Source organism: Macrotis lagotis, chromosome X (assembly GCF_037893015.1).
Source record: "Macrotis lagotis isolate mMagLag1 chromosome X, bilby.v1.9.chrom.fasta, whole genome shotgun sequence".
Taxonomy (NCBI): Eukaryota; Metazoa; Chordata; class Mammalia; order Peramelemorphia; family Peramelidae; genus Macrotis; species Macrotis lagotis.
The window spans coordinates 647,163,279-647,184,535 of NC_133666.1; the positions used below are offsets into that span (position 1 = coordinate 647,163,279).

Here is a 21,257-nt window from a genome sequence, read left to right on the forward strand (position 1 = left end):
TTAAATGAATGAATGGATGAATGAATGAAACCAGAAAACAAAAGCATCAGTCATTCAGGTAGCTCCTGCCAGGCTACAGGGCAGCAAGGCAGCAGGAGGGGCCTGGAGGGGCTTGGTGTTCCACGGTAAGCCTGCTAGGCTCCCAGTCTCCTTGCCTCTCAGCTGTCACTCAGGGAGGGGCGGGTCCAATGTGGGGGCAGGGAAAGAAGGAGACTACGAAGGCGTGGCCATCTTTTCCAGGTTACCAATGAGACGAGCTTGGGAGGCCCAGCGGGCGGGGCTACGAGCATGGGGCGGGGCCGTGGAGGAGAATCCAAGGCGGGGCCTGAGCGTGTCAGGGGCCGGAAGGCGGGCTTCCAGGCAGAGAGGAGGAGCCAAGGACGTTCCGATTGGGCGGTGCAGAGGTCGCTAAGGAAACGTGGCGCGCGGCGGCTGGGGGGGCGGAGCCGGATTCGGCGTCCTTGGGAACCAGGCGGCTCCAGTCCCGGGGAGAGGCGGGGCCGGGCGGAGGGGGCGTGGCCTACGGAAAGTGAAGGGAGGAGGAGGGAGCGGCGAGAGCTGTCAGCTGACCGCGCCGCCATCTTGTCCGCCATTTGCAATCTGACTGGAGCGGGAGCCGAGGGAAGAAGCGAGCGGGCAGCCAGCCGGCGCCGGTCCCGCCGCCGCCCGCCCCGCGCTGCCTCCGCCTGGCATGTGACGGCCTCCGGGCGGCCCCCTGCCCTTCCTCCCTGCCTCGCTTCGGAGCGCCGCCGGCGCCAGGCCCAGCCCGGAGACCCTCCCCCCGCCCGGCAGCCTGCCCCCTCCGCCCCGGCGCCCCCCGCCCCGGCCCGGCTCCGGCCGCCGCCGCCGCCGCCGCGATGGCGCTGAAGATGGTGAAGGGCAGCATCGACCGCATGTTCGACAAGAACCTGCAGGACCTGGTCCGCGGCATCCGGAACCACAAGGAGGACGAGGTGAGCCCGGAGGCCCGGGGCCGGGGGCCGCCTTCCTCGCCGCCCAGGCCGGGCCTTTCCGGGGCCGCTCGGGCGTCCGGGAGGCGAGGGCGAGCCGGCGGCCCCCGGCCTGGGCGGTGCGCGGGCGCGCGGGGCACGTCCTGGTGCCCGCTCCCGGGCTCCACCCGGCGCCAGCAGAGCTGCAATCCGGGGGAGACGGGGCTGCGGCGGCCAGGCCTCGGGAGGGGGCGCGACTCGGGCCGGCCTGGGGAGCGGGGGCAGCCTCGGAATGAATGGAAAATGGCCCCGGAGGCGCGCCCTGCCTCCGCCCGCTGCCCGGGGGCCCGGGCCCGCGCCCCCCGCCCTGCCATCCTGCGCGACTCACACCCGGGAGACGGTTAGAAGCCGGCTTCGGGGTGCCCAGAAGCCGCTGCTCGGAATGCTGCCATTGTGGCACCAAGGGGGGTTCAGTGTGGCCCTGCCTGACGTCCTGCCCCACTCGTGCCCGCGGCCCCGATCAGTGGAGATAGACTGGGGAGGAGCAGCCCCGATCTGCCATAGTGTACGAGCCGACATAGGCTTTGGGTGTTAGCTGCCTCTCCTGAGACTTGTTAGGGAGGGAAAAGGCAAGTAACAGGTATTAAACTTCTCTTAGGAATTATTGTGGCATTACGAGTTGGACAGATGATGCGGAAACTCTCTTGGCATTTCTGTTTGTCTCATATTTTGATATAATTTAGAACTACATTTAGAGAAAAATGAACAGAACTGAAACCAAACTGGTGTTTTTTGTTTTTTTTTTAGCTTAGATAGAATCTGGTTTTTGCATCATTTGTTAAGGGATCAACTCCATGTTGTACTTTAAAAGCTCAGTATCTTTTAACTTTCACTGATGATGTAGTAGGAGCATCTCTTCTGAATCCCCAAGGTGCAGCTTTACCTGACCTGTTTGCCTGCCCTCTCCATTGTAGGTCCCACTGACACCTGTCAGGAAGCAATGCCAGACTTGGTTTGGGAGCTCTTCGAAGAAAGACCTGTTGAGCCCAGGCCCAGGCAGAGCAGAGCTCATCATAATCTCTTGGAGATAGAGTGGGAGTGACAGCTGAGGACAGAGGGGAAACTGCTTCAGATAGGATTGGATGTAGCTGAATGAGGGCTGGGGATGGATAAGGAGGAAACTTCTGATGGAACACAGCAAACAGAAAGGGCCATTGTCTTGTTGCTGCTCTTGATACCTGTGACTGCAGTTGCAGTAATAAGGACTTCCATGAACTATTTGTTTTGTTTAACAGTGGTGGAGGGAGTTCTTTAACAGAGTTCTCCAGCTTCTTTAGCAGTGAAAGAACAGGAGACTTGGCGCTGTACTGGCAGCAGGAACTCAGATAATTGGAGGGTATCTTTAGAATCATTCTCTTCATCTTAGTCTTCTTCCTTTTCATCCATCATTTAAAGATATTCTATCTCTCATATGTCTTATCTTCTCTAAGGTAAACACTTTCTAGTAAGTATGAAAATTGCTGAGTTTCACTAATTCTTGAGTTGTCATTAAACCCCTCGCTCACATTAATCTGTGTTCTTCTAGCTATGTTGATATTTTTGTATTAATGTAGCAAAAAGAGTAATGACTCCTTGATGAAGAAATGCATGTTAGAGTATTTGTGATTTAGTCACTACTCTTCCACATTTAAAAGTAGCATCACATAATGCTTGATTCCAAACAAACTTGATGGACAATTAAGTATATTGAAATTGTCAGTTGGGGTTCAGGACTGAGTAAAGAACAAAAACGTGCCTATTCAAAGAGCAGTAGAACGTGACTTTGTGCACCTCAGGATCTTTAGGAAAAAATACCTTCTCCAGTACTTTTTAGTTTTTTTCTTTAATTTTCTTTTTTTAGGTTTTTGCAAGGCAAATGGAGTTAAGTGGCTTGCCCAAGGCCACACAGCTAGGTAATCATTAAGTGTCTGAGGCTGGATTTGAACTCAATTACTCCTGACTCTAGGGCCGGTGCTCTATCCACTGCACCACCTAGCCACCCCTACTTTTTAGTTTTTAATTAGAAAAATTGTTGTTTGGAAATATCATTTTCCACTTTGAAATGTCTGGACTACTTTGCTTCTGGAACTAATGACGTCAGTGTTGTAGATTCAGTTTCTATATGAGACAGTATAGCTTTGCATGGAGAAAAACTTATGTTGAAAGCCATCTTTCAATGAAGATGGCAAAAAAATGTGGCAAGCTCAAAGTAAGCCTAAGTTTTCAATTCCAAAAATGTTTATTGAAAGTCTGTTCTGTTCAAGACTTTGGTCCTCTCTATAACCAAGATAAGGAAAGTAACCTGAAAGATGTGTGATGATGGGGCAATGTTGTCTTTTTTTTTTTTTTGGCAAGGCAATGGGGTTAAGTGACTTGCCCAAGGGCACACAGCTAGGTAATTATTAAGTGTTTGAGGCAGAATTGGAACTCAGGTCCTCCTGACTCCAGGGCCAGTGCTCTGTCCACTACACTACCTAGCTGCCCTAAATGTTGTCTTTTTTTTTAATCTGGAGGAGAGTACATCATCTTTGAAAATTTGTGACAATCTATTTAACTTTTGAAAGAGGCTTAGTCTGAGTGACTCAAGCTTGTTTTGGACAGTTTTGCTTATAAGGTAAAATAGGTTCAGTGACCAGAATGCTAGACTTGGAGTCAGGAAGAACTGAATTCACATCTGCCTCAGATGATAAATATGGTTACCTGAGCATGTCACTAAACTTGTCTGCTTCAGCTTACTTATCTCTAAAAATGGGGATTATTAATATTATTAAAAATAATTTATGAAAAGACTGGTGCTGATATGTAGATTCTCCCCATTTAATGTGAATGCTTATTATTTTGTTTGGACTTAATGATAGAATCTCATTTGGAAGTTAATGTCTGGTCCAGGATGTACCCAAACAAAACTTATTTGACAAGTGATCTTGTCTGTTTGCTTAAATAGGTTGGCCATCTCACTTTTGGACAAGTTTGATTATTAGGAATGTTTTCTTTTTGTCATTCATATTCTTTTCTATAACTACTCATTATGAACCCCCTCCTCCCAAATTACTATTGATTGGCTAATAACCAATGCTTTTTTAAAAAAAATACTTTTTAATTCATAGTTTGTTTTTAGGTCATCTCAGTTTTCCTCTGTACCTTTCCCCTTCCCAGAGAGCTATCCTTTTTTAACAAAAATTCCTATTGTAGACTTTAGAAGTTACATATATAGTGTTAAAAAAAAGTGAATGTATTTTTCCTAAAGGTCATAGAAAGTAGCAAACAAAAAAAACCATTGCATTTCTTTTCATTTTCTGAAAAAAGAACAATTTAATGTCATGACAGCTGCTTGTTGTGAACTAAAAACTATTTGATTCCTACACTCTTTAGTCTTCTGGATTGTGCTTCTGTCATCTGGCATTGAAGATACATTTTAAGTTCAGTTCATATGAAAATGTTGATTTATTGTAGGACTCTTAAATAGCAGTAGATTACTTTTTAAAATAAATTTTTATTAATTTATTTTTTACATCATCATAGTTCTTGCCATTATTGTTCCCAGAATCACCCTCCCCAGAGTACCATTCTATATAGAAAATAGTATTTTTTTTGCAAGGCAGATGTGGTTAAGTGGCTTTCCCAAGGCCACACAGGTAATTATTAAGTGTCTGAGACCGGATTTGAACCCAGGCACTCCTGACTCCAGGGCCGGTGCTCTATCCACTGTGCCTCCTAGCTGCCTGGAAAATAGTATTTTTTTAAAGATAGAGAAAGGAAGAAGAAAAAAAATCAGCATAACTTTTCAGTGCATATGTTCAGTTTACAATCTTTGTGTACTTCCCACCTCTGCAAAGGATGGGATGGAAGTTTCTTATCAAATCTCTTTTATTGAGCCTTGCTTATTCTATATAATTTTGTAACATTCACTTTTGAATTTTTTTTGGTGGTGGTTCCTTCCATATACATTGTGGTAGTCATTGAGTATGTTGGGGTTTTTTTGTTTCCTCTTAATAAACACTATATCAATTTATGTAGATTTTTCCATACTTAGCTGTATTTGTCAAATTTGTGTCAGTGATAATCCGTTACATTCACGTTCCACAGATGGTTTAGCCATTCCTCAATCAATGGACAGTGCTGATAGAAATATTTTGATATTTCTGAGTACTTCCTTCTTATTGGTGGCTTTCTTTTGGTATAAGCTTAGTAATAGAATATGGTCATTTTAGTCACTTTATTTACTTAATTCCAAATTGCTTTCCAATCTTTTAAACTCCATCAGTAATATTCTAGTATGCCTATCTTCCTCCAATTCCTTCAACATTAACTATTTCCATTTTTTGTCATCTTTGCAGATTTTCAGGGTGTGAGTTAAAACCTCAGAGGAGTTTTGATTTACATTTCTCTTTTTTAGCAATTTGGAGTATTTTTCTTGTAGATTGTTAATAGTTTGCAATTCTCTTTTTTAAGAACTGTTTATTTGGGGCAGCTAGGTGGTACAGTGGATAGAGCACCGGCCCTGGAGTCAGGAGTGCCTGGGTTCAAATCCGGTCTCAGACACTTAATAATTACCTGGCTGTGTGGCCTTGGGAAAGCCACTTAACCCCATTTGCCTTGCAAAAAAAAAACAATTAAAAAAAAAGAACTGTTTATTCATATCCTTTGACAATTTTTTTTACTGGGGAGTAGTTCATTTGATAATTAAAATAATTACTGATATACTCTATTTTGAAATAACACATAATAATTACATAATAATACAGCAATAATAATTGACAATTGCATTTGACTAGAGTTTTGTTGTATTGTTGTATTTAATTTTGAATCCTTAATGATAAAAACTTTAAACAGTGGAACAGTTTTGTTGAGGTAGTGGCTTGCCCAAGGCCACACAGCCAGGTAATTATCAAGTGTCTCTGAGACCGGATTTGAACCCAGCTACTCCTGACTCCAGGGCCGGTGCTCTATCCACTGTACCACCTAGCTGCCCCTTTGTTGAGTTTTTTTAATTGCATTTATTCAGTAGATATTAAGGACTTACCATGTGCAAGCTGTGGTAGAACTGTAGGAGATACAAAATTAAGGATTATAAGGTAGTGTTTTTCTTCATGGATGGTTGAAAGCAACACAGATAACTATAATCTGTAATATTATATGATAAGTGCCTGAGAGCTGTTAACAAATACTGTATAAGATCTGCATTACCACATACATATTGATTATTCCCTTGACTCCCCAACCTCAACTTAGTCATTTCCTATGATCTTCTCTTCTACCACACTTCAGTTATTTTACACAGTGATGATCATGTACATAGTCTTGCCACCATCCACAAAAACACCACTTCTAAATTCATAAACTATGAAATGTTTTTTTTTTTAGCTCATTCAGTCTATTGGCATTCTACCTTTGCTTCTACCCAGCAACCCCAAACCTTGCTTATTGTCCTTACTGTGATCCTCTAGTCTCTCATCCTCTTAGTTCTTTGCCAGGCCATTACATCCCCACTGGCTTTTGCATTTTGATCCCATGATGAAGCAATTTGACACTAACCTCCTTTCTTAAGTTCCTTGCTCCTTTAATTTATCTCCAATCTTGTTCTGCCTCAGCCCTGGTTCATTCCCCCCATCCACTGCCTTTGACTCTACAACATACTGCTGAACAAAATTGGAGAAAAATGAAATCTTGCTGACTCGCACCACTACTAATTTCTGTTTAGAAATCTCAACAGGGGGGTGGCTAGTTGGCGTAGTAGATAAAGGGCCGGCCCTGGGTTCAAATCCGGTCTCAGACACTTGATAATTACCTAGCCTTGTGGCCCTGGGCAAGCCACTTAACCCTATTTGCCTTGCAAAAACCTGGGAAAAAAAGAAATCTCTACAGGGCCATCACTCTAAGTGAGGCAATTTTTTACCCTGCCATTGAGTCTCTGTTCTTTTTTTTTTCTTTTTTCTTTTTTTTAGGTTTTTGGAAGGCAAATAGGGTTAAGTGGCTTGCCCAGGGCCACAAGGCTAGGTAATTATCAAGTGTCTGAGACCGGATTTGGACCCAGGTACTCCTGACTCCAGGGCAGGTGCTTTATCCACTGTGCCACCTAGCCACCCCGAGTCTCTGTTCTTCTTACCATTATACTTTTGACAACTTTTCTAAACCTTTTCAGCCTTCCCTAAACTCCCCATAGTTATCTTCCCTCACTTTCTGAGCTGTGAGCTTTGCCTCATATTTGACTGAAAAAATTGAGACCATTTAATGAGATCTCCAAATCCAAGCATTTGTACAAACTCTCCTAGTACCTGGAATGTTCTTGTTCCATTATATCTGACTCTTTATAAAACTATTTAGGATTTTCTTGAGAAAGATACATTGGAAGGATTTGTAATTTCTTTCTCCAGTTTGATTTACAGATGAGGAACTGAGGCATAAAGGGTTAAATTAAATGACTTGCTCAGAGTCACACAGCTAGGAAGTATCTGAGGCTAGATTTGAACTCAGGGAGGTGTCCTGACCCCAGACTAGGCTACGCACTGGAATATTCTTCTTCTTGGCTTCACTGGCTTCCTTTATGTCCCAGTTGAAATATCATTTAAGAGAAACCTTTCCTGATTCTTCCTAAAACTAGTGCCTTCTCCTTGGTTGACATTCTCCACTGTATTCTGTGAACAGCTAGTTTGTAGATAGTTGTTGGCATGTTTTCTCTTCCTTGGACTGTGAGCTCCTTTAAAGTGGGACCTGGTTTTTTTGTTTTGTTCTTTACTTTCTTTGTATCCTCAGCACTTAGTCCAGAATCTGAGACATAATAGGCACTTAATTACCTCTTAATTGACTGACCTGCTGTGATGGTAAAGGCAAAAAGTTGCTATATTTGATTCTAGGCAAATCAGATTTTTTTAATGTAACTGTCAGCTTATCTTAATTATTTAATTTTTTTTTAAATTTAAGGCAGTGGGGTTTTAAGTGACTTGCTCAAGGTCACACAGCTAGGCAATTATTAAGTGTCTGAGGCTGGATTTGAACTCGTCCTCCTGACTCTAGGGCTGGTGCTCTTTCCATTGTACCACCTAGCTGCCCCACTTACCTTCATTTTTTTTTTTTTTGCAAGGTAATGGGGTTAAGTGGCTTGCCCAAGGTCACACAGCTAGGTAGTTATTAAGTATCTGAGGCCGAATTTGAACTGATTCCAGGGCTGGTACTCTATCCACTGTGCCATCTAGCTACCCCCTTACCTTCATTGTTAAGAAACTTGCATCCTAGTTTGTAGTTCATTTGTGACACATTCTTTACAAAGTAGAGAAGTAATAGTCGTAAACTTTCAACCTTAGCCTTCTTAATACTATGTGCTAAACTAACCCAGTGTCTATGGTAATACCTGGCACATAGGACCAGTTTAACTCAATAAATGAATTACTGATTTTTCATATGAATTAATCAGCTCAGACTTTGAGATGCCTCTTAGCCAAATTTTCTAGATTGATAATTTACCTGAAATTTCTTTTTGTAAACAGGTCAATTAGTTCATTATATATCCATTGCTTATGAAGTCCATGGTATTAGACATTCTGAGAAGATATGGTACCTACCTTTAAGGAAATTTTGATAGCCTATCACAGAAGAAACATTAATTCAATTAACAGACTTTTTTTTAATAAAGTACCCACTATGTTCAGGGGGCTGGAAAACTTTAAATTAGAATACTATATAAAAAGAGATAGAGCCCCTTACAACGTTATGGTTTGTACTTCTCAAATTTGTTGTTGCTGTTGTTGTTTATCCTTTGTCCTTCATTATGGAAGAAGACAAGAGGCAGGTGATGACATGACAGGCCCCTGAATTTTACTTGAGTGGGGGGACTGTGCAGAGTCACTAGCCTCATTTTCTCCTCTGGAACCATCTGGGTCCAGTGGTCCAGATATGAATCAGGATGACTAGAGATGACCCTGGATGTGAGCCTGTCAGGGTTAAGTGACTTGTCTAGGGTTACCCAGCTAGTAGGTGTGAAGGCCAGATTTGACCTCAGGTCTTATTGATTTCAGGGTCAGTGCTCTGAGATCCACTGTGCCACTAGCTGCCCAGTACTTAAATATGACATAGTGTTAGAATGAGGTTTCTGGGCAATTGACAGAATTTGATCTATGGATTAGATTGACATATTCTTCCCTTGTTTTTCCCCAGTAGTCTCTGTGCTCTTGTTCTTCAAATTTCTTGGTTTTCCTAGTTTTTCTGTACTAAAAAAGAATCTACAATTAAAAAAAATCTTATTTAACATTCTGTTTTTCCTAATTACATGTCAAAACAATTTTAACATTCTTTTTTTCCCTAAATTTAGAGTTCCAAATTCTTTCCCTCCCTCCACTCCCCCTCCCTTTTATAGAAGAGGCAAACAATTTGACATATTTATGTGTAGTCGTACAAAACACATTTCCATGTAAGTCATTCTGTGAAAGAAAATAAAGAATATAAAATCCCAAGAAAAATAAAGTTATGAAAAAGTATCTTTTGTTTACATTTAGGTTTTGCCAGCTCTTTCTTTGGAGGTGGACAGCATCTTTTATCCTAAGTCCTATACTAAAATTTAAAATTAAATTAAAATTTTATCCTGTCTATTGTTTTGGATCATTATGTTGCTAAGAATAGCCAAATTACTCATAGTAGGTCTTTTGGTTTTTGTGGGGCAGTGAGGTTAAATGACTTATTCAAGTTCATATAGCTAAGCTAGTAAGTAGCAAGTATCTGAGGTAGTATTTGAACTTAGGTCCTCTGACTTCAGTTCTGGTCCTCTTCACTGTACCTCCTAGTTGCTTCCTCTTTTCATCTTTTTTTGACAGCATCCTGCTCATTATTTCTTCTTTTTTTTTTTTTTTTAAGATTTTTGCAAGGCATTGGGGTTAAGTGGCTTGCCCAAGGCTAGACAGCTAGGTAATTATTAAGTGTCTGAAGTTGGATTTGAACTCAGGTCATCCTGACTCCAGGGCTGGTGCTCTATCCATTGTGCCACCTAGCCGCTGCTTCCCTCTCCTTCATTATTTCTTGAAGCATAGTAATATTGCATCACAATCATAAAAAAAATCATGTTTAACTTTTTCCTAATTGATGGACATCCCCTCAATTTCCAATTCTTCGTCATCGCTAAAAGAGCTACTATAAATATTTTTCACACCTAGATTCTTTTCCTTTTTCTTTTTTATCTCTTTGGGATACAGACCTTGTTAGTGGTATTGCTTGGTCAAAGGTATGTATAGTTTATAGCCCTTTGGGCATAATTCCATATTATTCTCCAGATTGGTTGGATCAGTTTACAACTTCACCATCAGCACATTTAATTTTAAATTTGTTTAATTTACTTAAAACAGTGTTTAATTTTTCCACATCCCCTCCAACATTTGTCATTTTCTTTTTCTGTCATACTAACCAGTCTGACAGGTGTGAGGTGGTAGTTCAGATTTTTAATTTGCATTTCTATCATCAATAGTGATTTAGAGGATTGTTTTATATGACTATAGATAGTTTTTGGGTTTTTTTTAGGTTCTTGCAAGGCAAATGGAGTTAAGTGGCTTGCCCAAGGTCACACAGCTAGGTAATTATTAAGTGTCTGAGGCTGGATTTGAACTCAGGTACTCCTGACTTCAGGGCTGGTGCTCTTATCTACTGTGCCACCTAGCCACCCCATGACTATAGATAGTTTTGATTACTTTGTCTGAAAATTGCCTGTTCCTATGTTGACCATTCATCAATTGAGGAATGACTCTTATTTCTATTAATTTTTCTGTTTTTTTTTATATGTTTGAGAAAGGAAATCTTTATCAGAGAAGTTCACTGTAAATTTTTTTTCCACAGTAATGGTCATCAACTACGTATTTCCCTCCATCCTACTTTCTTCCTGTTTGTCCTATTCTTTCTCCTTTTATCCTATCCTTTTTCAAGTGTTTTCCTTCTGATATTACCTCCCTTCTATCAGTTTTTCTGAACCCTTTCTTTTCCTCCTCTCCTGTATAGTAAGATAGATTTCTTTTTTTTTTAATTTTAGATTTTTTACAAGGCAATGGGGTTTAGTGACTTGCTCTTGGTCACACAGCTAAGCAAGTATTAAGTTTCTGAGGTTGGATTTGAACTCAGGTCCTCTGATTCTGGGGCCAGTATTCTATCCATTTGCACCACCTTGTTGCCTCATAGGATAGATTTCTACATCCAACTGAGTCTATTCCCTCTTTGAGACAATTCAGTGAGAGTAAGATTTGTGTGTTCCTCTTCCAATTCCCCATTTCTCCCTCCACTGTAAAATATCTTTCAGGCCTCATGTATATCAGATAATTGATCTCATTGTACCTCTCCCAGTGCAGTATTCTTTCTCATCCCTTAATTAATTTTTTTTTTAGGTAATCATAGCATCACATTCAATTTGCCTCAGCTTTCTGTTCATGTATATTTCTTCTAACTGCTCTAATAATGAGAAAGATTTTAGGAATTATAAATATCATTTTACTATATAGTAATATAAACAGTTTAACCTTATTGAGTCCCTTATGATTTCTCTTTCCTGCTTAACTTTTTATGCTTCTTTTGAATCTCCAATTTGAAAGTCAAATTTTCTATTTAGCTCTGGTCTTTTCATCAGTAATGTTTGAAAGTCTTCTATTTCAATGAATGTCCATGTATATTTTTGCTGAGTAGGTGATTCTTGGTATAATCATAGCTTTTTTGCTCTTCTGAATCTCATATTCCAAACCCTTGGATCCTTTAATGTGTAATCCTGACTGTGACTCCATGATATTTGAATTGTTTGTTTTTTACTGCATGTAATATTTTCTCCCTGATCTGGGAGGTCTGGAATTTGGCCATAATATTCCTGGGAGTTTTCATTTTGGGATGTCTTTCAGGAGGTGATGGGTGGGTTCTTTCAATTTCCATTTTGACCTTCAGATCTTAGAGTATCAGGATAGTTTTCCTTGGTAATTTCTTGAAAGTTGATGTCAGAGGGCGGCTAGGTGGCACAATGTATAAAGCACCTGCTCTGGAGTCAGGAGTACCTGGGTTCAAATCCGGTCTGGGACACTTAATAATTACCTAGCTGTGTGGCCTTGGGCAAGCCACTTAACCCCATTTGCCTTGCAAGAACCTTAAAAAAAAAAAGATGATATCAGTGCTCTTTTTTTGATAATGACTTTCAGATAGTCCAATAATTCCTAAAATATCTCTCCTAGTTCTATTTTCCCAGTTGTTTTTTCAGTGAGATATTTAATAATTTTCTTCTATTTTTCAGTATTTTGATTTTGTTTGATTGTTTCTTAATGTCTCATAAAGCCATTAGCTTCCCAATTCTAACTTTTAAGGAATTATTTTCTTCAGTGAGTTTTTGTACCTTCTTTTCCATTTTTTCAAGGAGTTCTTCATTGAATTTTTGTATATCTTTTCCTTTTTGCCCAATTCTGCTTTTTAAGACATTATTCTCTTCATTGTATTTTTGTGCCTCTTTTAGCATTTGGCCTATTCTATTTTTTTATGCTGTTAATTTTCTTTAGTGCAATTTTGTGCTTCCTTTACCAAGCCTTTGACTCCTTGTTCTAGATTTTCTTGCGTTACTTCTCTTCCCAATTTTCCTCTACCTTTCAAAATGGATTTTCAAAAATCCTTTTTGAGCCCTTTCAGGACCTAAGACCAATTCATATTTTTCTTGGTGGCTTTGGATGCAGGAATTTTGACTTCGTTGTCTTCTGAGCATTTTTTGATTTTCCTTGCCAACATAATACTCAGTTCAGAATTTTTTTCTTTTTGCTCATTTTCTCGCTTATTTCCTGATTTTTAACTCTATACTAAAGTGTGGCTCTGCTTCCCAAATAGAGAAGCACCCTCCCAAACTTCAGGTTTTTTGTCCAGTCATTTTCAGAGATTCTGGGGATCTGTAAGGTTTTGATTCTTTCAAAGTGGTATGATCCAGAGAGAGAGTGAGCTTTCTATTCAACCCTACATCTGTGACCAGAGTCCCTGCTCCCCTAGGGCTGCAAGCTCTGAGGTGTTAGTGCTCCTGGGATCAGGAAGACCCACTCCTAGATCCAGGACCACAATTCAGATCCAGATATAGGCAATGCAACAGAATTCTTTCCCTGGTACCAGCAAAAGAACCCTTGTAAATCTCTTTCTGACCAGCTTTCTGATCCCTTTACCATCTGTAGATTAAAAGTATGAAAACCACCACTGCTGCCACTGAAAGATGATGTCAGGGGGCGGCTAGGTGTTGCAGTGGATAAAGCACCGGCTCTGGAGTCAGGAGTACCTGGGTTCAAATCCAGTCTCATACACTTAATAATTACCTAGCTGCTACCTCTGCTGCTACTGATTCAATTGCTCCTCTTTTAGGTGTACCCACCCCCACCCCCCTCCAGGCCTGCTTCTGGTTTTCTGGGACACAGTCTAAGTTGATGAGGCTGGACTGTTCTCCTCTCTCACTGGTGCAACAGACCTTTCCTGCCAACTTTTCCAAGTTGTCTGGGCTGTAAAATTGTTTTACTTTGTCTTCTGTGGCTCCAGACTTTGTTTAGTCATTATTTAAAATAATTGGAGAGGTTTGGGGGAGAGTTCAGGCCAAGTCCTTGCCTATATTTCTGTATTTTTGCTTTGTCTTCATTAACAACTTCTTAATCCTTGAGTACCACTTGGTGGCATCAGCAGTGTTTATGAGTATACTTGCATGCTGCCATCCAGCCCAAATCTCTAAGGGGAAAGAAGGGAGTAAAGGAAGGATTACAATAGAAAAATGAGATTTTTGGAATAATAGTTTCACCTCCAAGTAAGTTAATGTTCTTCAGTCTGAAAGCCTGAAGAGAGTTTGATGATTCTGAGAAAATGTTAGGATATGGTTAAGGTAACCATAAATTTCCTCACCACCTTGTTATTTATTCTAGATTAAAGGAAATCCTTTAGAAAGTGAAAGAGCCAAGTTTTGGACAAAGAAAAGGAAATATTGTTTGTTTAGGTTTTTTTGTGGGTTAATGACTACATCTAGTTCTACTCAAGAAAACCAATAAAGGAGCTGGCCTGTAGGCACCTTAGGGTTTGTACCACAAGTTGATGACTGTACATAGGTGCATATGGAAGAAAATAAGGGTGAGGAAAAAAAAGTCATTCTAGCCCAATCACAATTTCATCACTCTCTAACAGAGGCAGGCAGGTATTCAGTGACTTAACTTTGATGAGATGACTCTAATAAACCAATGAGAATATTACAGAAAAATTCCAGTAAGAAGGATTTAAGTAATAGAGGCCTTTGCCAAAAGCAAACAAACATATTCTCTCTCTCTCTCTCTTTCTTTCTCTCTCTCTCTCTCTCTCTCTCTCTCTCTCGTCTGGTTCTTGGAACTGCCCATTCAGGAAACTACTGTTGACCCAGCTTCTTCAGAATTTATGAAGTTCTTTCTAGTAAATTTAATTCAGCTTTTTCTCAATTCTCATCATCTAATTTTACTGATCATATATATATATATTTATACACATATATAGATAGATATGTATCTATATATAGCTTTAATTTTTTCATTTGAAAACTGTTCATTTCGACCATTTATCAATTGGGGAGTGACTTGTGATCTTATAAATTTGATGCAATTCTCTATTTATTTTAGAAATGAGACCTTATCATAACTCCTGGATGTGAAGATTGTTTCACAGCGTTCTGCTCTTCTTCTAATTCTGGCAACATTGATTTTATTAGTGCAAAACCTTTTTAATTTAATATAGTCAGAATCATTCATTTTGCAGTTTTAATGTGCTCTCATTCTTCTTTGATCATAAATTTATCTCTTTTCCATAGATCAGATAGATAAGAATATTTTTTGGTCTATTCATTCATTCATTCATTTATTTATTTTTAGGTTTTTGCAAGGCAAATGGGGTGAAGTGGCTTGCTCAAGGCCACACAGCTAGGTAATTATCAAGTGTCTGAGACCGGATTTGAACCCAGGTACGCCTGACTCCAGGGCCAGTGCTTTATCCACTGTGCCACCTAGCTGCCCCATTGGTCTATTTATTTATCTATGGTATTGCTATTTATGTCTAAATCCTGTACCCGTTTTGACCTTATCTCACACCCTATACCAAAATAAGTGAGTATTTGTTTCTCTCATTAGAATGTAAGCTTCTTATGAAAAGAGATTGTTTCATTGTTTGTATTTGTATCCTCAGCATCTAGTACAGTACTGGTACATAATAAACACATAATAAATATTTGTTATTGCATTTCTTTGGCTTTATGTTAGTTTCCCTTTCAACCCTCTAGTAGCCCTCCCTCCTCACATTTTGCTTTTTCTTTGTTATTTTCAAGATTTAGTTTTTTTTCAATGATTGAGGGGGGATGACTCTCTAGGACAGTGCAGGGAAGGGATATATTGAGACTTATCTGTGATGTGAGAACAAAAGCTACCAATAGGCCCAAGGGGGCAGGAACCAGTTTGAATTAGAATACATGAAGGAGGAACAGTAAAAAATATATTATAGACAGTGAAGACCAGAAAGAAAATTTTTTTAAATTTTCTCTGAGACTCAATAGAGAATCACTGAAGATCCCTGAAGATTAAATTGGCAATGAATTTGGTAGGATTTGTATTTTAATAATTTAATTGGATTGTAAAATGGCTGCCTGAATACAGGAATATTGCTCAGTTCATAAACATATAGTCAAATAAAAACCTGAAATTTGTACTTGATCAAATAATGCATCAAGATATGCAAAACTATGGAGATATGAAGTGAAAAATCTTTCAACATTACATATTATTGGGGTGGGGTGAGGTAAATCAATCATATTTTTTATACATATATTTGCTTAGTATATGAGAAAGAAAAGAATACTAACAAATAAGGAACTTCTGTTGGAAGTGACAAATGGAGAAAACAAAGGAATTTCTAAGAGGCAGTGGTAAAGAAGGAGTTCATTCCATTCTTCTGAGCTTGGTGTTGGAGATGCAGTCTTGTTGGAAGAAAGTGAGTCTCACCTGTGTCAGAAGGATGTCAGGGATAATGAAGACTGAGAAAATGCTACTGCAGAAATTAACAGATTATAATTAAAGTGAGGAGTTTACTTTGAATAGTGAAGTGGGAAAACCAACTTGCAAGGATTTGAGAAGAGTATAGGAAGAAATGAGAGAAAAGAATATTGGCTATGAAAGGGAGTTGAGAGAATGATAGTTTTGGGGGCGGCTAGGTGGCACAGTGGATAAAGCACCGGCCCTGGAGTCAGGAGTACCTGGGTTCAAATCCACTTCACCCCATTTGCCTTGCAAAAACCTAAAACAAAATAAAACGAGAATGATAGTTTAAAGAGATCATAGGACTCAATGAAAGTTCTTTTAAATATTGAGGAGACCTAGACCTAGGATCCAGTGGACATTGTAGATTAGTTAGAATAATAGGAGTGGCAAGTTCTTGGAAGAAACTAAAGGGAGTGGGTTCAGATTCACAGAATGAGGAACTGGCTTTAGTAAAGAGAAAGATCAGCTTAAACTGAAGCAAAGGATGAAAGAGCGAGGAAGGGTGTTGAAGAATTTTGAAGTATGAATGAAAGAAAAAGGGGGAACCTACTAATGAAGGATGTTTATTCCAGATAAATTAGGTGAGAGAGAAAGAAACTTGAGAAAAGAGAGGGCTTAGGTGAAGTTTGTTGTTGGGAAGAATCAGAGAATTGAGTTGTAGCAACAAAAACTTTATTGCCCTTAGATAACAAACTTGGGGTGAACATAGTTATCATAGTGGGGGGGACTACTTCTGTTCCATATCATTTGATATTAGTATTTATTTCCAAAGATTTCCAAAACATTTTTCCAAAATAAAATTGTTATCTTTTATTCTTTTTCCCATTAGAGCTTTGATATAATTTATAATAACTTTATTTTTAATTTTTTATTTAAGGCAATGGGTTTTAGTGACTTGCCCAGGGTCACACAGCTAGGCATTTATTAAGTGTCTGAGGCTGGATTTGAACTCAGGTCCTCCTGATTCCAGGGCCAGTGTTCTATCTACTGTGCCACTTAGCTGCCCCAATAATTTTAATCTTGTTTCATCTCTTCTGGGAATTTTTTTTAGTTTAATAAGAAGAAAAGATTTTCCAAATATTTAGCAGAAAATAAAAAAGAGCATTATGCTTTCTTCCTACAGGACTGCATCTCCAGCACCAAGCTCAGAAGAATGGAATGAACTCCCTCTTTACCACTGCCTCTTAGAAATTCCTTTGTTTTCTCCATTTGTCACTTCCAGCAGAAGTTCCTTATTTGTTAGTATTCTTTTCTTTCTCATATACTAAGCAAATATATGTATACAAAATATATGATTAATTTACCTCACCCCACCCCAATAATATGTAATGTTGAAAGATTTTTTCACTTCATATCTCCATAGCTTTGCATATCTTGATGCATTATTTGATCAAGTACAAATTTCAGGTTTTTCTCAGGGGCTTCACTCACTCCCAGACCCCAGACCTTTTTGGTTTGTACTTGGCAACTTTGGGTTGTCTCTTTAGTAGGGACCTGAATTGGAAATTCACTTAATGTAGTTTCTGCTTTGATTTCTTGACTGATACTTGGTCTTGATGCCCTTTTTTTTAAACTGTTTATTAGAGTAGTTATATGAGACCTGAATTGTTTTATTTCCATTTATTCCATCACCTTCAAGAGGCCTTTCTTTACCTCTAATTTCAAATACTGCTGAGGAAACTGAGACTCAGGTTAAATGACTTCTCATTTAATAAATTAATAAACTGTGATTTAAGCCAACTTGTCTGCCTCCACATTCAATGCTCTTTCTATTATACCATGGTGTCTCTGATAATCAGTGGTGAATTTATCACTATCATTATTAATGTACTATATTAGTAGTTATAGGTTGGATCATAGGACTGGACTTTTATAGATTAGTTCAGTCCTCCCAGTTTGCTGATGGGGACACAGGTTCTGTGAAGTCATATATTAGTGAATAACCGAGTTAGTATTCAAATCCAGACCTTTTCCTAATTCAGTGCTTTTTTACCCTACATACTGCTGTATATGAATGGTATTTGCTAGCTATTATAAGTGTGTGTATATGCATGTATGTTACTTTCCCAATAGCTGAAATAAAGCAGAGTGCATCTTGCCTGATGCCTTTCCCTTTTATCTATTACCAGGCTAGCTCTGCAAAATCACATAGGTAGGTCATTATTAAGTGTCTGAAGCTAGATTTGACCTCAGGTCTTCCTGATTCCAGGACTAGTGCTCTATCCACTGATGCCACCTAGCCACCCCCCTACATAGTACTTTGAACACGAACACACATACATACACACAACACACACAATTTGTTAAATTTAATGAAATGTCTCAGAACATTGTTATTTTAGTAATTTGTTTTTTAGGTTTTTGCAAGGCAAATGGGGTTAAGTGGTTTGCCCAAGGCCACACACCGAGGTTAATTATTAAGTGTCTGAGGCCAGATTTGAACCCAGGTCCTCCTGACTCCAGGGCCTGACTATCTACTGTGCCACCTAGCCGCCCCTTAGTAATTTTTTTGATAGAATAGATGAAGTAAAAGTCTTGGACTTCTTGTTACAGTTTTTTCCCTAATGTTTCATTTTGATGTAAAAATCAATAAACATTTTAAAAGTTTCTTTTGTAAGATAGATAAAAAAATAAAACAATTCCTGTTCTTCAGCATTTTAAAGTCTTATGAGAAGAGACAACATATATGTTTATAAGTATATTAAAAATGACAGCATGAATTATGACAGTATATGAACTTATTTCCTTTATAGGATATAGAACAATGATAACTCTTCCTAGTCATTTGGTCCCAGAGCTAAAACTACTGCATTAAACAAATCCTTTCAGATGATCATCTAGTCTCTCTAGTGAAATAGAACCAGTAGGGGCGGCTAGGTGGCTCAGTGGATAGTGAGGCTCAGGAGTGAGGAGTACCTGGGTTCAAATCCGGCCTCAGACCCTTAATAATGACCTAGCTGTGTGGCCTTGGGCAAGCCACTTAACCCCATTTGCCTTGCAAAAAAAAAAAAACTAAAAAAAAAGAAATGGAACCTGTAGCTTCAAATTGTTCCAATGTTTTAACTGACCTGTTAATTTTTATCTGATGCCTAATTGAACTAATGTGCAGGGTATATTTGTGTTTGGTTTCTTATTTTTTTTTTTTAAGGTTTTTGCAAGGCAAATGGGTTTAAGTGGCTTGTCCAAGGCCACACAGCTAGATCATTAATTGAACTCAGGTACTCCTGACTTCAGGGCTGGTGCTCTCTTCACTGTGCCACCTAGCTGCGCCTTCTCTTTTTAAATTAAAAAAAATTTTAGTTTTATTTAAGGCAATGGGGTTAAGTGAGTTGTCCAAAGTCACACAGCTGAGGTAATAATATTAAGTGTCTGAGGTTGGATTTGAACTCAGGTCTTCCTGACTCCAGGGCTGGTACTCTATCCACTGTTCCATCTTACTGCTCCTTGCTTGGTTTCTTTTGGAGTAATGTGAACTTTGTGGATTCTAACAATTGATATATTTTACAAATCAAGTTAGTAGAAATAGGTGGGCAGGAAGTAAGAAAAATAATAAAATTAAGCTGAACAGGACAAAATGTCCTGGATTTACTTTTGAATTTTAAATTTTGTTAGTAATTCTTCTTATTAAATATACCACGAAAGTAACTTGCTGTAGGATATAAGTGAATTATTCTTTAGAGGACTCAAAACTAATTATTTTTTTTGAAGGAAGCCAAAAATAAAGTATTCAGATTATGGCATTTAGAACTGGAAAAGATCTTTGAGATCATCAAGGTTCATTCTCTCATTTTACAGATGAGGACAACAGAGTTAGAGAGGAGTTAGTGACTTGTTCAGGTAACATGAATATATAGTAGAACCTGTGACTCTGGCTCCAAATCTAGTACTCTTTTCAGCATGCCACACTGCTACTACTCACAATGCCTCAATCCTTTCTTTAGCAAAATGAGTGCTTGAGTTAAAGTAAATGTTTGGGATCATAATATAAACTTTGGAAAACTGTAATTGAGCTTTGTGACTGAATTTTCTTTATTGTAGTGGTTTGAATTATTTTTTCCGATTTGTAATGTTTTTTTTTTTTTAGTTTTTTTTTTTTTTTGCAAGGCAAATGGAGTTAAAGTGGCTTTCCCAAGGCCACACAGCTAGGTAATTATTAAATGTCTGATGCCAGTTTTGAACCCAGGTACTCCTGACTCCAGGGCTGGTGCTTTATCCACTGCGCCACCTAACTGCCCCTGTAATATGTTTTTAGATTGTTTCTCAATTATATACAAAACAGTTCTTAAACATTCATTTTTTAAAAACTGAGTTCCAAATTTTCTACTTTTTGTTTCCCCTCCTTGAGAAGGCAAATAATTTGCTATAGATTCTAGTTCCATATTAGCTATGTTGGAAAGAAAAAATCAGCCAGAAAATCCCAAGGAAACTAAAGTTTTTTGTTTTTGAAGTATGCTTGGATCTTCATTCAGACTCTCTATCATTTTTTTCCTCTGGAGGTGGAATGCATTTTTCATCATAGATTGCTGAGCACAGTGAAGTCATCCACATTCATCATATAATATTGCTGTTATTATGAATAATATTACCATCAACAAAAAACATTTTCCTTTATGTGAAGGATCTGGGTATGTGTTGGAATTCTCTCTAGTCTGTAAGGGGCACTTTTAGTGGCACAGTGGATAGGGTATTGACCTTGGAATCATGAAGATGGGAATTTGGCCTCAGACACTTGACACTTAACTAGCTGTGTGACCTTGGTCAAGTCACTTAATCCTGATTGCCTCACATCTAGGTTCATCTTTAGTAGTCTTTTTTTTAAGGTTTTTGCAAGGCAAACGGGGTTAAGTGGCTTGCCCAAGACCACACAGCTAGGTAATTATTAAGTGTCTGAGACCGGATTTGAACCCAGGTACTCCTCACTCCAGAGCTGGTGCTTTATCCACTAAGCCACCTAGCTACCCCCATCTCTAGTAGTCGTACTTCAAATCTGGCCATTGGACCCATATGAGTCCTTCAGAGAATGTGAAGCTGGTGACTTAGCACAGCCCCCCCCCCCCCCACTAAAATCCAGGTTATGTGCTTATCATGGCATCATCTCTCCTAATGCCATGGTTTTCTTTGAGAATTCTGTCTGTGATTTGCAGAGAATTCTATCTTAGGAAAAAGGGGAGAGCAAGCAATTAATCATTAAGCACTTACTATATGCTAGCCACTATGATACTTTCCAAATAACTGACTTTATCTTCATAGCAACTCTATTATCCTCATTTTTGCAATTGAGGAAGCTTGGGAA

The 21,257-nt window shown here is 39.1% G+C and overlaps 1 protein-coding gene across 1 annotated transcript in view; it reads left to right on the forward strand.

Moving 5' to 3' along the window:
* The first annotated feature begins 595 nt into the window (after positions 1–595).
* Positions 596–21,257, forward strand: part of AP3D1 (adaptor related protein complex 3 subunit delta 1) — a 137,613-nt gene continuing 116,951 nt past the window's right edge. Inside the window, exon 1 of the mRNA XM_074204650.1 lies at positions 596–953. Coding sequence (XP_074060751.1) covers positions 858–953 — 96 coding nt within the window. The 5' untranslated portion in view covers positions 596–857. The remainder of the gene's footprint in view (positions 954–21,257) is intronic.